This window comes from Dromaius novaehollandiae, chromosome 1 (genome assembly GCF_036370855.1).
Source record: "Dromaius novaehollandiae isolate bDroNov1 chromosome 1, bDroNov1.hap1, whole genome shotgun sequence".
Classification (NCBI taxonomy): domain Eukaryota; kingdom Metazoa; phylum Chordata; class Aves; order Casuariiformes; family Dromaiidae; genus Dromaius; species Dromaius novaehollandiae.
The window spans coordinates 116,202,637-116,217,758 of record NC_088098.1 but is presented as its reverse complement, the minus strand read 5'-3'; the positions used below and the strand labels follow the sequence as shown (position 1 = coordinate 116,217,758).

The window sequence follows — 15,122 nt, the reverse complement described above, 5'->3', positions numbered from 1 at the left end:
TTAAGAAATGATTAGATCTGCAATTAGGTGCCTACAATTGAATCCCTGACACTTATTTAATTATAGCATCATTACAGACACAATATGAGAAGCAGTGAAATCAACTGTGACACATCCCTCCCTAGTTTCCCATTGGCTGGAAACTTGTTAGGCTTGATGGGTAAGCACTGTAGTCACAGAGGATTTCAAACCAAATAAATAGCAAGTCCTAGCCACATAGAAATGGATTTCCACCTGTCTGAACTTCAGACTGGAGCTGCCTTTAAAAGAACCCAACAACTTGCCATATGAGGAATCTACTAGACAAAGCATTCACTCTAATGTTTTATATTACTTTTAGCAAAAACTGATTTTGGAAGACTTCCTAGGCCACCTCTTTTGAGGCTCCTCTTTCAGAAGAAGCATGTCTTGCTGCGCATTACAAATCACTGGCCTAATATTCGGAGGTGTGGGCATGGTTGGGACTTTGGCAGCCACAGTTATGCCACAGTGGAGAGTTTCTGCCTTCATTGAGGGCAACATTGTAGTGTTCGAGACCATTTGGGAAGGACTATGGATGGACTGCATCAGTCAGCTCGGGATCAGGCTGCAGTGCAAATTCTATGACTCCCTCTTGGCTCTTTCCCTGTCCTTGGAGATGTTCAGAGCCCTCATGTGCATTGCCATGGGACTGTCGATCACTGCCTTTTTGATGGGCATTGCTGGTGTGAAGTACACTCACCGAACCAAGGAGGATCCCCAGGGCGTCAGCGTCTTCATGCTGGCAGCTGGAATCTCTTTTCTCCTGACAGGCATTCTCGTTCTGATCCCGGTGTCCTGGACTGGTGGTAGCATCATACGTGACTTCTATGATCCGAACGTCCCCGTGCCACTGAAGCGAGAACTAGGAGCTGCTCTCTACGTAGGCTGGGTGAGCTCTGCACTTCTTATCACTGCAGGAACAATGTATTGTAGCTTCTGGTGCTTGGCTGATACATCCCAAAAATCCAGCTATCCATCACCTTCCCATCACAGATGGCACAAACGTGACTTTGCAAGAGGGAAATCCCTAGGCATGCAGGCCTACGTGTGATCTTTCTGCTTAGCATGTTGATATGTACTGACTGACTTTCATGCCTAATTAAACTGTGAGTCTGCAATGGAGGAATAATTTTGTTCATTTGCTATTTACTATTAACTGTGTACATACATATCTACTCTCTAACATGCCTATAGAAGATGCTATTATACAGATATTATGGCAGAACTCAGTCAGAAGAAAAATCTCACCAGTTCGTAGGAGTGAAATGTGGCATGGGAACAGCAGCAGCTGGGAGTCTCTCATAGACAGACAACAAACAGAGCATGGCTGGGCTGGAGGGAAGGTGGCTACTGCGCAATAGCAGCGTTGCCCCCTCCCCACCTCCCCATAACCCATGATGTGTGAAGGCTGCAGTACCTTTTACTCTAAGCTAAAGTCTTTGTAAGGACAGCTCTAGGACGGTGGTGGGAAGCACGGAGCTGGTGGCATGGCTGATGCAATTGCTGAATGACAGGAGAAGTCACAAACAATGCTACCTCCAGTATTAGTACACCAGTGTTCATGCTCCTCCATCAGAGACCTGCACGACTGACTGTGGATTTCATAGGTGTTTGTAGGGTTGATGTATCCTTCTTATTCTTTCTGCAGGGCACAGAATCCAGTTCGTGATTTAATCACTTCACCAGACTTTGCCCTAAATATATTAGCTTTTCCATTGCTTGCTACCTCTTGTCTTTTATGGCTTCTCCTGTTCTATAGGTAGCATCTCCTGATCTTAAAATTCAGGACAGGTCATCCGTCTTTAGCCACTTTAAAGCACTGTGCTAATGTCAAGTATAACTAAACAAGCCAGGAAATGTAAATGTCTAATCCCCACATTCCCCCTGGAGGATCAAGAGTTCCTCCCCACATCTTCCATCACACCCACAAAACCCAAGCCCTAATGTTGTTCCGGCTGTTTTGTGTTTGCAAGAGTTATTGTAAAATGCAGACTGAGAAGCCTGATGCCTCTCTGTCCGTTGTGTGGAATTCAACAGTATTTGCAGCTGTGCATTTCTTTTACATCTGAAATTGTGGAGCCTGCTTCTGAAAGTATGCATGTCACAATGTTAATAAGCGAAGAACCAAAGGAGGCCAACTTCAAAACAAATTTTCTGTCCACTGGTTTGTCACACAGCAGTAATGGATTGTACCATTCATTGATAATTTTATGGCACAGGTACTCAGTTTGATCCTTTTCTGTGTCTGTGACTGGTATCTGAAAACCTAGTTTAATGACTTTTCGAGTTGTGCAGAGCAATGCCTCTATATATTCATTTGACTGTTCAATTTGAAGAGGAACATGAAAAGCTGCATTTAATTAAAAAAGTCTTTTATTAACTTGACTTCAGATGAACCTAAATGAAATAGTGCTGTCGAACGCGGATATTCATTACATATATTAGCTAATGTGCATTTACATTTAAGGCAACTAGCTCAGATCTTTTAATGGGAATTCTCTAGTCACCAGAAAACAAGTTTAATGTATCCTAATCACTACTTGAAGAGTCAAATCAGCAGGTGAGCCTTTAAGAGAATATTTTTAAGTAGATTCTTTAGTACTAGAATTTAATTTTTAATGTTGATTTATAGTTGCTGATGCCACCATATGTATGGTATACACTGTACCTGCCACACCAGCTGTCCATGGGTGGGACTGACAGCTCATATCAGTGGTATCACTCTGTTGGTTTTGATAATAACTCAGATTGTCCTGAGGCTCTCACCCTATTACTTTATTGTATTTATGTCCTATAATAGCTAATTTGTTTAATAAGTTATTATTCACTTAGTAAGCAAGAATTCCACTTTTTTGGATTCATTTAACTATTACATTTGTCATTAATCCACCAGAGGATGAAGACATTTGCAATGCAAATTTGATACATATTTATATGTAGGCACATGAATTAAAATGGTGACATATGCAATGTAATACACCTTTATGTAGATACAAGTGCTTAAGAAGTAATTAAGTGTAGCTTTCTGTAACATTAATTAAAGGATCCTGAATGCTTTCACTATCAGTGGGTTAATCTAGAAATCAAATTCGAACTGGGTGTGCCATATATAGTAGGAACTTTATTTTCAAAGAGTTAAAAGATAAAATTGATTTATCTGAAGCATTTAATATTCTTTCCAAAGAAAACCTAAGCTTTTATGTATAACATTAAAACCCGACAACTCCATGTTGCACCATCTTTCTCTTTTACCAGTTGATGCAAAGACGAGCTCAGACAAAATCCGTAAGCCCAAACAAGCTCATCCTTGTGTGTGGGTTTGGAATCTGACCTTGATTCCAACTGTACAGCCAGGCTGGGCTGCTGTTTGGCTGTCTCGCCTTTTACGGACACAAATGGCAATTTCCGGTGATGTGATTTAGCAATTTAGACTCACCCAAACACATTTAATAGATTGGGCACTAAAATTTCTGAATTTGATGCAGGAACAAATTTCTCATGAGGGGCTCACCCCCAAGTGTAGCAAGGGAAGTAACACACTGGTGGACCTTCTGCTTTTGAACAGAACAGAAATTCCTTTCTAGGGCAGGCTGGCAGGAAAATCCCTTTAAAATGATTTTACCTCTAATGGTAAATTACCTCTCTACGTGAGGAATGCGTTTGGCTGAGCAAGCTCTATAGGTGCACCTGCATCTATAAAGAATAATCTCTCTGCACAGCTTCTAACGTATTGGAGAACCACACCAGTGCCAACCTCTCTAGCCTTGCATGCTGACAAGAGGTTATCTACGAGCTGCTTTTTAAGAGCAGAGCAAATGAGCTTTTTCTTTTCCCTTTTTCCCTATTCAAAACCTGATTAGTTGGGAGCTGCAGTGTGGAGGTGTGAGAAGGAACAGGAAGATTTAAGGGCTTTAATGTAAAACTGTGAAGGAGCTTTGAAAATAAACTGCAGCTGTTTGTTAATTATCTGAGGGGATCGGTTAGGAAGAACTTTGCATGAGGGGAGCAATGAAGGTGCTTGCACAGGTCACTGGTGCCCGTGGTTGCACCTTCTGGCCTGCTCTAGAAGGGCTCCTGTCCCTTTGGGGTTATGTCCAGGCAGACCACTCTCAGGTACTCTCAAGTGCCAAAGACAGCTCTTGCTGCTGATTTAGATGGCTTATTTAGACCTTCCCTTGGCCTGTGACGTGGGCGAGGGACACGATGCTCAGGAATGTCAGTGATGCAATGAAGACATTTAGGGACAAGTGCCACCTCTCCACCCCAGGGCCCAGGGAGGCCGTGCAAACGAAGCAGCGGTTACATGCTATGTGACAGGGGACTGAGAGGAAGCAGGGCATGAATAATGCTCATTCACTGGGCTTCTCTCTCAGAAGAAAAGGTCTAGCATGTGGGTGTCATTTGCACGGATTACTAAAATGTTGCATTGGGTTTTCATGTGCTGGACTTCAGCTTTGATTGAGGAGTGGAGGTGGTAAACTTGCTCTAGAGATGCTATGTTCACATTCCTCTAGGCATAAGTGTCAGAAACTTCAGGCCTGCTGTATCTGTTATTAACAGCTGATTAAATATTGTGTTTAAATATCTAGTTTAATATCCTGATTCTATCATCTTCTTTAATAATTTGTGATTGCAGGACAGAATGGTGTTGGAAATAAAGGAGGACAGCTGAGATTTTGCTATGTATCTGAAATATGAACCCTTTTGGGTGCTCCCCCTGCCCCATTCATCATTGTTTCTTTTTTATTTTAAAGTCAATTAATGTATTTCCCCAATGCCAGGGAAAGACAGCTTCAGCCTTTTTATAATGTCCTTTCCTGTTTCAGTCTTGTCTTCTACATTATGTTTTAGGTTTTAGTAGATAATAAACAAAGTGGGTCTGATTCCTTGGGAAGTAAAATATACAAATCCAATTTAGTGCTGGCTTCCAACACTTGCTTATGAGAAGTTTCTTGAAGCAGATCAATATTTCAAGAGCTGGTCTTGATATGTATATTCATCTCAGAGATTAAAAGAAAATATTCTGGAGTAAATAATCCACCATTAAGATGCAGCCAAGGGAACATATTTATGGCAAAAATGACAGCTTAGCAAAACATTTCATTATAACAGAAAGATGAATCGGACAGGTTTTGAGACAAACAAATGCATGCAAGCATCAGTCCTGATATGCACAAAGCTCCTTGGGAGGGCCATTAAAATGAAATGAGTTTATGTTAAAAAATACTACGACTGTCCTGAAAATCAGTGGGAAAGCTCTCAAAGCCAGAAAAGGGAGCTTGTGTCCTACTGATTCATTATAGCTGTCCTTTGGAAAAAAAGCACACGATATCTTTTCATGGGAGCCCTGTGTCACCTTTGAAACATGGGACAGGGCAGACACCAAATAAACAGTCCCTCTCCTCTCTGTCTGATATGGAAATGCTCTCTGACTTACCCCTTTTGCTTTCCTGATTTGGATCTCAGAGTCTGAGTAAGACCAGCTTGAAATTTTGTGACTATTTTGAGAAACAAAGAATAAAAGAAGACAAGAAATGCCCTGGCAAGTAGAACATTTTTAGCCAAAGAGATCTGTGGCAGCGCTTATTGTGTTCTGTTGCCATTTGCAGAAAATGTTCCAGCTGTCAATGAGGGCAAACCAAAAATATTCTAAAGCACAAAGATTTCATTTTTAGCAACATCAAGGACCAGAAGTGGTTCGGGAAAGGACTGTGGGGGCAGTGCTTAACAAGCCACATCCACCCACAGAGTCGGCACCAGTGACCGGTGGTCAGGTTGGAAGGAAGCTGATGTGTCCTCAGCGACAGTGTAACCGATTACATCATTTTAAAAACAACTGCAGTGAAAAGGGAAAGTACTATATTGAGCTTAGCTGAGCTTAGCTCCAAGAAGATATGCAGAATACAAAGGCTACCTGAAATACTTATCCCTACACTTCCAGACCTTTAAAATGGAAAGTGTTGTCATTACCCATTTTATTCTTTTATCTAGTCATTTGCCTGTCCCTCCCGACAGGTTTCTCATCTGAATGTGTCACCATCTGAACAGTGCGAAATTTTGAGGCTTTGTAGAAAAGTAAACTTTGCTGTGCTTTTACTTCCTGTTGCTAGCTGGTTCGTGTAACGAGACCTACCGCGTGTGTGCACTGACACAGATATTCTTTATCAAAGTGATGCTTCTCTTCAAAATACCTCCTGCATGCGGGACCTGTAGACCTGAACAGATCTTGCTGGTAAGATGAGGTTTAAGAAGAACTGTCATTTTAATCAGGGATTCAGGATCTATCTGTTATCCCGGAGCACTCACTGCTTGAGTTGTAATGATTGCTGCTGGGACAAGGGAAGCAAAGATAGAGAATCTGGATGCGGCTAGGTGTGTTGAGGAGGGAATTGACAAAATCACCCCAAGATGTTTGAATTGATTGCCATTAATCCTAATGCATGTACACTTCTGTTGCCCCAGTGGTATCCAGCAAACACTATAGCCCCAGGAATGAATTTATCATGCAGTTCCCCCCAGCATTGCCTTTTTATTTAAACACCTCACTTCACCTAAACAACAAAAAAAGCTCACAACAATTTTACTGACAAATCCAACCTTTGTGCAAAAGAGACATTTTAAAAATAGAAACCACAAAACCATCAAGTTCTGTTCCCTCTATCAGCCAGACTGAATAATACATAAAACTTTCTAAATCTCTGCTGCCCATTTCTGCTATGGACCTTAATCTGTGGTCTTTGTCTCAGTTACTGTAAAGTAGTCCCTGATTACCAAATGACAAAGATGATGAGTAAATTAGTGTTTCAGCTTCTATCAGATGGGTCAGTGACTGACAGAATGATAAGTAATGTTTATTCATTCAGAGTTTCCCACTGTAATGCCAGATGGTGCTGGGAGGTAGAACATAATCTCTAGACCCCAATAATCATTGCCTTGCATACTGTCAAATTCATTCTGAATTTAGCAAAAATTGGCAACAAAACTTCACGTGTTGAAGAAAAGTAAGTTACTACCTAAATACTTTTTACCATGTTAAGTTTCGTAGGTAAAGCTCTAAGGTCCTGGTTTTTCAAGACCCAGCCTGCTGCCTATTGCCACATCCAGAAGTGCTGCCCAACCTGGCTGCAAGTGCACACTGCCCCAAGGAGCTCTTCTTAAAATGACCTGACCGGCTTCAACAGGTGAGCAAAAGGAGACTCTGGAAAAGCCAGTGCTGGTGCTAATCTCCTCCTTGCAGCCCTGAGACAGAAGATGCATTACAATATAATGGCCTTTCCAAGGATCTAGGGGAATAATTTTTTCCTTCTCTTGCCTGAATGTATTCACAAGCTGTGGGACCAGATATGTGCTTTCTGAAGGGGCTGACTGACAACACTGACTTGTTCTTCTGTGGGCCCCAGACTAAATGTGATCAAAATGCCAGTTTATGCTGGAGATGTGATGCTGATGACATTGTGCTGAACCTCATTACACAGGAACATGCAATGGCTCTCAGGTGAGCTGGAGGTGGGGGAGAAGGAGTGTCGATTTGCTGGGGGATGCGCATGATATGAGGAAGTGTTGGTTTGGAGTAGGTACCAAAAAAGTCTCCCAAATGTCCCTGGGCAGAGCAGCAGCAGCTTCCTCTCCTGGTGGCTGGGCTCACTGTGCCCGTTATGCAGCTGGAGCGCCGCCCAAAAAGCTCTTTGGCATCACACAGCTGGGAAACACTCCACTGCCAACAGGTAATTACACACTAACCTTTCTTTGAGTGGTGCCAGCACCAAATTATCTTTCAAGAGAGATCGAGCGTTCCCATGTAATGCAGCGTTCACAAGCCCATGACTCAGCTGGTACTGGCATGTTATTTCAGACTGGTGCCATTTCACAGGGAGTCCCAAAACACCCCTAAACCCTTCCCGAATGAAACAAAGGTTTCAAAGTGGAGATAATATCTTTTATTGAACCATTTAGTTTAGGGATGCAAGAATTTGGAGATAACGCTTCAACTGTTCAGTATACTCTTGCATGAGGAATGATGGTCCAGTTCAAACAGTGTTGAAGCCAATCGAAAGGTTCATGTATGACCAATAGAGTTTGGATAAGATTTTTTAAGCATCTGACATTTTAATATCAGCTATATTTATTCAGGCTCAGCTGTCAGTGGTCTTGGAGATGTTTGTTCAGTTGCTCAGGCTCATAGAGGGAGAATACCCTGCAATTGCTGAAACACCCTGCCTGCTGAAATCTGCTTTTTGGTATTCTTTCTCCTTCAGCATTTCTGGAATGTCTCCTCAACTCCTCGTGCATGCACATGTGCACACACACAGTGTAGCACATACACAGTGGCAGAGACTTGATGGCCATGTTCACTGTTATTTCCCATGTATTCACATGTTATTTCCTATAATTTACAATGTGTTTCTAAACTACACAATCTATTTTATCATTGGTAGAGTGGAATGCTTCTAAACATCACGTTTTTTTGAAGACTGGGAGAACATAATCAAGTACACTTTTTACTGATTGTGTGCTTACTTCCCTAATTAATACCAGAAAGTCACCACTGTTTTGCCTTTCCTTTAAGACATAGCTTGGGATTTTCTTTTAAGGATGTTGTCCTGTCAGCAGGGAAGTTAATGAATTCAGGTTCCTCCAGGCTGCTGTACTATTGCCCTGCCAGTAGCTACCCCCTTAGTGCAAGATGCCAGACATGTTTGCTGTGGCGGCCCCACTGGGTAAGAGACATGGACCTCCATGGAGATCTGCTGCCCACACCACCGGGCCACTGAGTCTCCCTGCCTCTCTCTCTGTGGCAGCATTATTTTGATCTTGACTCCCTCTGACCATTTTTCCTGAAATTTGTATTAACTTACTTATCCTTGAGGCTTTGACTCCTCTTTCAAATTTGACGGAAGTTGGCTGGCAGGTACCGGAGTTACTGCAGATGGCTGGACAGACAGATGGATAGAATAATTGCATAAAACTAGTTTTTGTGAAGAGTAAAGCTGAAAATGTGTTTTAAATGAGGTTTGACCCTGCTATATTTTCTTATTTTATTTTTGTGGTAGAATTACTGTTGATTCTAGCACTGCTGTGGGAATTGCCCTAATCAGTTAACTTTAACTGCCAAACCAGCCGGCGACAAAAAATAATCTGCACAGGATCTGGATTAGTAATGGGTATTGATGTGTTTTTTTCTCTTTCCAAGTGATTTAACAAGAATAGATTCTTTTCTAATGCCAAAGTATTGCAGAAGAATAGATTCTTTTCTAATGCCAAAGTATTGTAGAAATCTTTCCAACAACATGATCTAAAACTCTCATATCTGGTCTTTTTAATCTTCCCATCACATTTTAAATAACATTTCTCTGTATTCATTATTGAAATTTCAATTGCATTGTGTGCCTATGACTGCATGCAGTTGGCTGTGTAAAAAGATATTAGTTGACATCAGCAGAATAAAATAATGGTGTCTACATGCTGGAATAATGTAACGTTTTTACTCTGCAGCCTGTTTCATTAGCAGAGCAGTGCTGCTCCAGGAAATCAATGCAATAACACTTTAGAAATGCTTGCTAATATTGCATTCTAAGAGAAGGAAATACAGAAATAGAAATGACCAGGTTTTGTTTTATTGGACTTGATCTTTTTAGGTGAAATCTCATTGGCTTTATGGCTTTCATAAAGGCATGATTTATGTAAGACTTCAGGGCCTAGTGGTACCATTATAGAAGGAATGGTGAGAAATAAAGCTTTTTTAAAATACGTAAGAAATTTCACAAAGCTTTGCTAAAGTAGAATGCTCAAATTATTAGATGGATTAATAATTAAAATTGCAATTGGGATTTAAAAAGTTCAATAATGTGATTTTAGAACCGCTAAAATACTGTTTTTGCACTTCTCTAGAATGTTTACTTTTTTTTTCCAATTCAGTACAAAATGATTAATTGACATTTAATTAAGTGGAGTAAGCTAAGATGACCTGGGGGAAGTGTAGAAAAGCCAATTGCTTCTAACATTCATGACATTGTCCATAACATCTAACTATGAAAGGTTCTTAACTTTTGCAACAGAAAATAATTAAATTTTACTAGGACAGAGTTATTTTATTTTTCAAATTAATTGCAGGATGTGTGAGCATGCGTGTACTTGAATGAATTCAAATTGCTATTTATCTTTTCAAAAGCACTTTTAGCTGTGGCAATAATGCAATTACTAGCCACCGGAAGTGTATTTATTGATGTCTAAATCAATAAATCTTAATAATGACTGAAAACTAGTCAACTTTCATCATTATAAGATACTGGAGTTCTTGTTAAAAAAGATGAATATCCTTCCCCTTTTTAGCTAAAAAACTGCACCCATCTTTTATTTATAAGTTTATTCTTTTTTTTTTATTTACTATTAGCACTATGGCTTAATACATCTTTTCTCTCCATTGTCAAATGAAAAATCTTAGGCTCCTCAAATTCCCAGTGCAACTGTTCATTCAGGGAAACCAAATGTTCTTGGATTACTCCACACTTTTGTGACAAACTGGGTGATCAGATTAATTTCAGAGAACAATTTATTTCTGCAACCCATCTTCTAACAGAAGTATTAGAGGATGCCTTTGACTTTACTGAAATCCATACATAATAAAAGCACACTTTGAAGGCAAGGTTATCTGATACAGGTAGAAGCAATAATTATGAGTGGATAAGGACAGAGCAGGGCAAAAACCTATTTTAAAAGGATAATGACTGAGCAGAGGGAAGCTGGAAGGCTTAGAGAGTGCAGAAAAACAGCACTGGTGGCATTTGCAACACTGTAATAAGAATTACAGTACTACACTTGAAATGTCAGTGCATACATAGTGTTTCCTAGCAAATAATAGCCAGACAACTTCAAAAATGCTGCAAGCACAGACATGAGAGGAGTCTGTGCTGGGAAACATGATCATCTGGACCATAATGCTAAGTACAAGGCGAAACTACAAGAAATTAGTGCTTACTCATTGCTTTGTATCTTTAAATCACTGTCCCAATATTAGTTAAGTAATTTCTGTGTTTTCTGTAACACGGGGAAGGTTTATGATCCCAGTTCTACAAATGCAGGAAGTTATTAAGGCCCCAGTTAAGCAACGCACACAAGCTCCTGCTTGCCTCTGGTAACTTCTCGTGAGCCTGACTATGCTGACGCCACAGTGATTTCCCAAGTTTCCACAGCAGGGAAGCAGAGCGGTGTTAGCACTTGCAGGGCCAGCTGCCTTTCATGCACACTGGCAGCTCCGTCAGCCCAGCAAAGCCCAAACATTTTGTACCACGCGCAGGACTAGGCTAAGGAATATATAGTTGTCAACTGTAAGGTCAGACTACAAGGCTACGCTTCTAATGGGTAACTAGGAAAAATAAACAATATCAAAAATTAGAAGAGTGTAAGAAGAGAGAAACTATTTTGAACATGGAAATAAACTAATAGGATCTAAAAGGTCCTTTTTAACCTCCTTAAAAGATCTTCATCAACATTTTTTATTTTGCATCTTGACCAGCTGCCAATCTGATTTGGAGCTACATGTGAGTACCTGTGATGGTATGCTAGGACTACCTATGCTCATCACTAGCTTCTTGTCAGGGATTTTATCAAATGCTTTTCAAAGGAACAAATAAATCATGAGAGGCTGCCCTTCATTTACTCCTGTGTTAGTTCAACTCATTCTAATTAACTGGGAAGAGGGGGCGTACAGTCACACCATGACACAGGTTTGTCTCTAGCAGACGACATCACATACAGTGATGAGGCAACAATTTCAGCATGTAGATGGAGAGATAAATAAGTATTTCATGTCTCTCACCTTAATTACCTATTCATCAAATCTAACTGAATATGCACAAATGCTACCTGGCTTGCAGTACCCTGGATGAAGGACCACTGACTAATCTCCAGTCTTCAGGCATAGCAGATCTTTTTAGTGACAGATTAAATATTTCTGTTAGTATTCCTGCTGTTTCATTCTAAATTTGCTGCACAGCACTTAGATGAAACTTCTGGTCCCAGTGACTCGTGGCAGTTTAAATTATCGCTTCTGCTTCAGCGTCTTTTCCAACAGCTCTCTGTCTCTGACAATGCCTTATCTATACTGCCTGCAAACAGCAGCTCCAAGGCAGGTATCTCCCCTAACTGTTCTGCAGCCACAATAGATTCAATAAGTCATTTACCTTTTGCAGTGCTTTGATTCTCCTTGAATTGGGCTGTTTATTTGCTGGTAGTGGGCAGACTTTTTTACAGATTTCTGATCTTCAAGATGGATAAAGAGCTCAGCATTGTAGGCTTAGTAGCCTTCTTTGTATCCATCTTATCTTTCATATCTGCTTTGGTGCCGTGTCTTAAATGGACAGCACACACAATATCTATTTAGTCTCTGTTACTCTGAAGCCCTTCAACAGGCAGAAATACAATCTATTCCTCCTGTAGTATTATACTATGTAATGAAACTTAAATGACAATAATATTCTTTCAGAATATTCAGAGCTTGCTTTGTATATTTGATAGGATTCTTTCTATTGCTGTAATTAATTCTCTGCATCTGGCCAAAGATTGCATTTGTTATTTTCCTGAGTGGAAAAGGTCTATTAACATGTAAATTAGCAGTTCTTCATTTTTTGGAGGAGAACTTTTCAACATGTTAATGATAATTTCAAAATAGTGGTCCCTTTCACATTTAAAAAGTGTAAGTTTTGCTTATGTTTCAATAGAGGAGGCCAACTTAAAAATCAGGTTTAGTAAGAGCATGGAAGATTAATATTGGACAGCCTGGTTCACCATCAGTGGCTGTGGAGAGTTATCAGCAGAGGTAGGCATAAATGCAGGAAGAGTGTCGGAAATGAATGAATATAGGGAATGAAAACTTGAACTCTGTATAAAAAGAGTAATGTGTGTCTCAGTGAGCAGTCAGAATGATTGAAGAAGACAGAGTCACCTGCGCTGGCTATCTAATGTGTGGAAGTTGCTGCTGTGTGATTTGCAAATTGGATTTGCATGTGCAGTTGTATCTGTAGTGGGGTTCTTGGGCCTCACTAGACCACTGATGAGAGGTATACGGCCTTCAGACACAAAGAGAAAAAAATAGGCTCCATCCACGTTAGACACCTTCAGGGTGTTTGTTATTACTAGGGCCATAAGTCAGTGTAGCTTTACGGAAGTTAGTGGAGTTGAGCATATACTAGTCAAACCCCTGGGTCTTGGAGGGAACATTTTCATGAGCTGTGAAAAGGATGCTTTATAGAGGAAAAGACATCCTTTCCTTTGGCAACTCTCAAAGTAATGGAAACTTTCAAGTTTACTATGTAAGAAAGAAGCTGAAAATTCAAACAGACAGCATTGCTTAGCCTGGAAGACTATTCCCTGGAAAGCTTTACGATTTCTAAAAGAACCTATTTGACCCTGCTGCAGTATGATTTCTAACACCCTGCAAAGTCCTCACCAGTGGGGTGTGGTTTGCACTGGTATTACCTCCTCCAGTTACAAACTGGGACAAAATGTGGAAGCACTGGACTGGCAGAAACCACATCAGTGAGGTACAAGGCTGGGCACGGCATGCCTCTGCTGCAGCTCGGGAGAGGACCAAGGGCGAGGGCCCTAAGGTGGCTCCTGAATGAGGGGGGAGCCTGATGAGGCTGGTTGCAGCTCACTTTTGCCAGGTCTTTCACCGCAGCCTGACCACGGGCCCGTAGCAGAGGTGCCACCTGCCCCAGCTCAGGGCCTTACTTCCAGCAGCAGCTGTCAGGGAGGCCGGCTGGGAGACAACCTGCTAGCCAGCTCCGTTGTCACCTACTTGGCAGGGGGAGGCAGAGGTTGAGAGAAATTTCAGTTAAGATAAAATCTGCAAATGTAATTACCCTTCTGTGTTTCACCTCAATTTAACACACACTTGGTCAGGTAAGCCTGTTGCTTAAATTCTAGTAAATTCAAAGGATAGATCCTTTTGCATGTAAAACACTGTTCTCCAAACAATTTTTTCATGTTTTAAAATCTCACCAAACTCAACCTATAACTTCAGGATCTTGGCAAGAAAGAATAATTTGGCCCTTTAGGAAATTTATAACTTAGTAAGCCTGATCTAGGCCACATACACATCCAGCTTTGTCCATTCTTCATCATTCAGCTTGGTGATTGGGACAGGCTTACATAAATACTGCAGTTGTTGCACAAGCTATCATGTGAAGACACAGATTTCTTCCATTCACGGATTAATAAGCATTTTTGTTGAGTGCTTCAGTATGACTAAATTTGTACTTCTGTCTGTTTTGTGTAATGTGCAAATAAATTTGTGAAAGACACCCTTTTCTTTCGACTACTTTCCTCCTTAAAATACTCTTTCGAACTTTTAACAAGTATTTTACTCTGTCTGTGCTAAAAGCCCCGCTGCTATGATTGAGGGTTAACTATTTCTCTGAGTCTTCTCTGGGGTTTGGATGTCCCTGCATGTTGAAGAACCCATGGCAGCAACACCTGGGGTTGGGTGAAATCACCTGGGGTGAACCAGCTGGGGTCAAATCCAATCAAGCACCCCAAATCTCCCACTCCTAGATAAGGAGATTAGGTTGCAGTGTCTGGTGTACCAGGAAGGCATACACTCAGCAGGTCTTGTTATTTAGTTTGTTTCATTTGAGAGCTACGACTAGCAGTGCATGTTAGGACCAAAAGCAGCCTCATTATAATGAGTATTGTACAGTCTTAGTGGTAGGAATGCATCCTAATATGATCAAGAAATTCTCAGAGCAATGTGTATGCTGTATGGCTCCCTACTATATAGTTCTAGGGAGTGCATAACCCTGTGTTAAATGACTCTCATCTAAAGATTCAGCTAATCTATGGTATTCTGTACACTTTGACTTCTGGAGTCTTGACTTGGCATTTTCCCCAGCCCCTATTTTTCTTTAACTGTCTGATTTCATCTCCAGAGAATGTCTGACTTTCAGCCCTTCCTCAAAATTTTGTTTTCCCATGTGTAGAAATGGTCTGCCCCCTCCACACCCCTTGAGAACATTTGTTTACTTTCTGAGAGATGAAGAACCATAAAATATCTGTTTTCTCCTGTCTAGTGATGGCAAATTCCCTGGAGCCCCAGTATTCAAGCA

The 15,122-nt window shown here is 40.9% G+C and overlaps 1 protein-coding gene across 2 annotated transcripts; it reads left to right on the top strand.

Annotated features, from left to right (window-relative positions):
• Window positions 1-235: 235 nt before the first annotated feature.
• Window positions 236-14,286, top strand: LOC112985171 (claudin-8-like). Of its 2 annotated transcripts, XR_010392412.1 has the most exons (3): window positions 236-2,581; window positions 6,132-6,253; window positions 7,059-14,286. XR_010392412.1 is itself a non-coding variant. In XM_064523991.1 (1 exon), the coding sequence occupies exon 1, from the start codon at window positions 404-406 to the stop codon at window positions 1,070-1,072; it is 669 nt and encodes a 222-aa protein (XP_064380061.1). In that variant the 5' UTR covers window positions 236-403; the 3' UTR covers window positions 1,073-4,693. The 2 variants fall into 2 exon arrangements, 1 of the variants encoding a protein (XP_064380061.1); XM_064523991.1 differs by lacking the exons at window positions 6,132-6,253; window positions 7,059-14,286 and having other exon boundaries at window positions 236-4,693.
• Window positions 14,287-15,122: the final 836 nt, after the last annotated feature.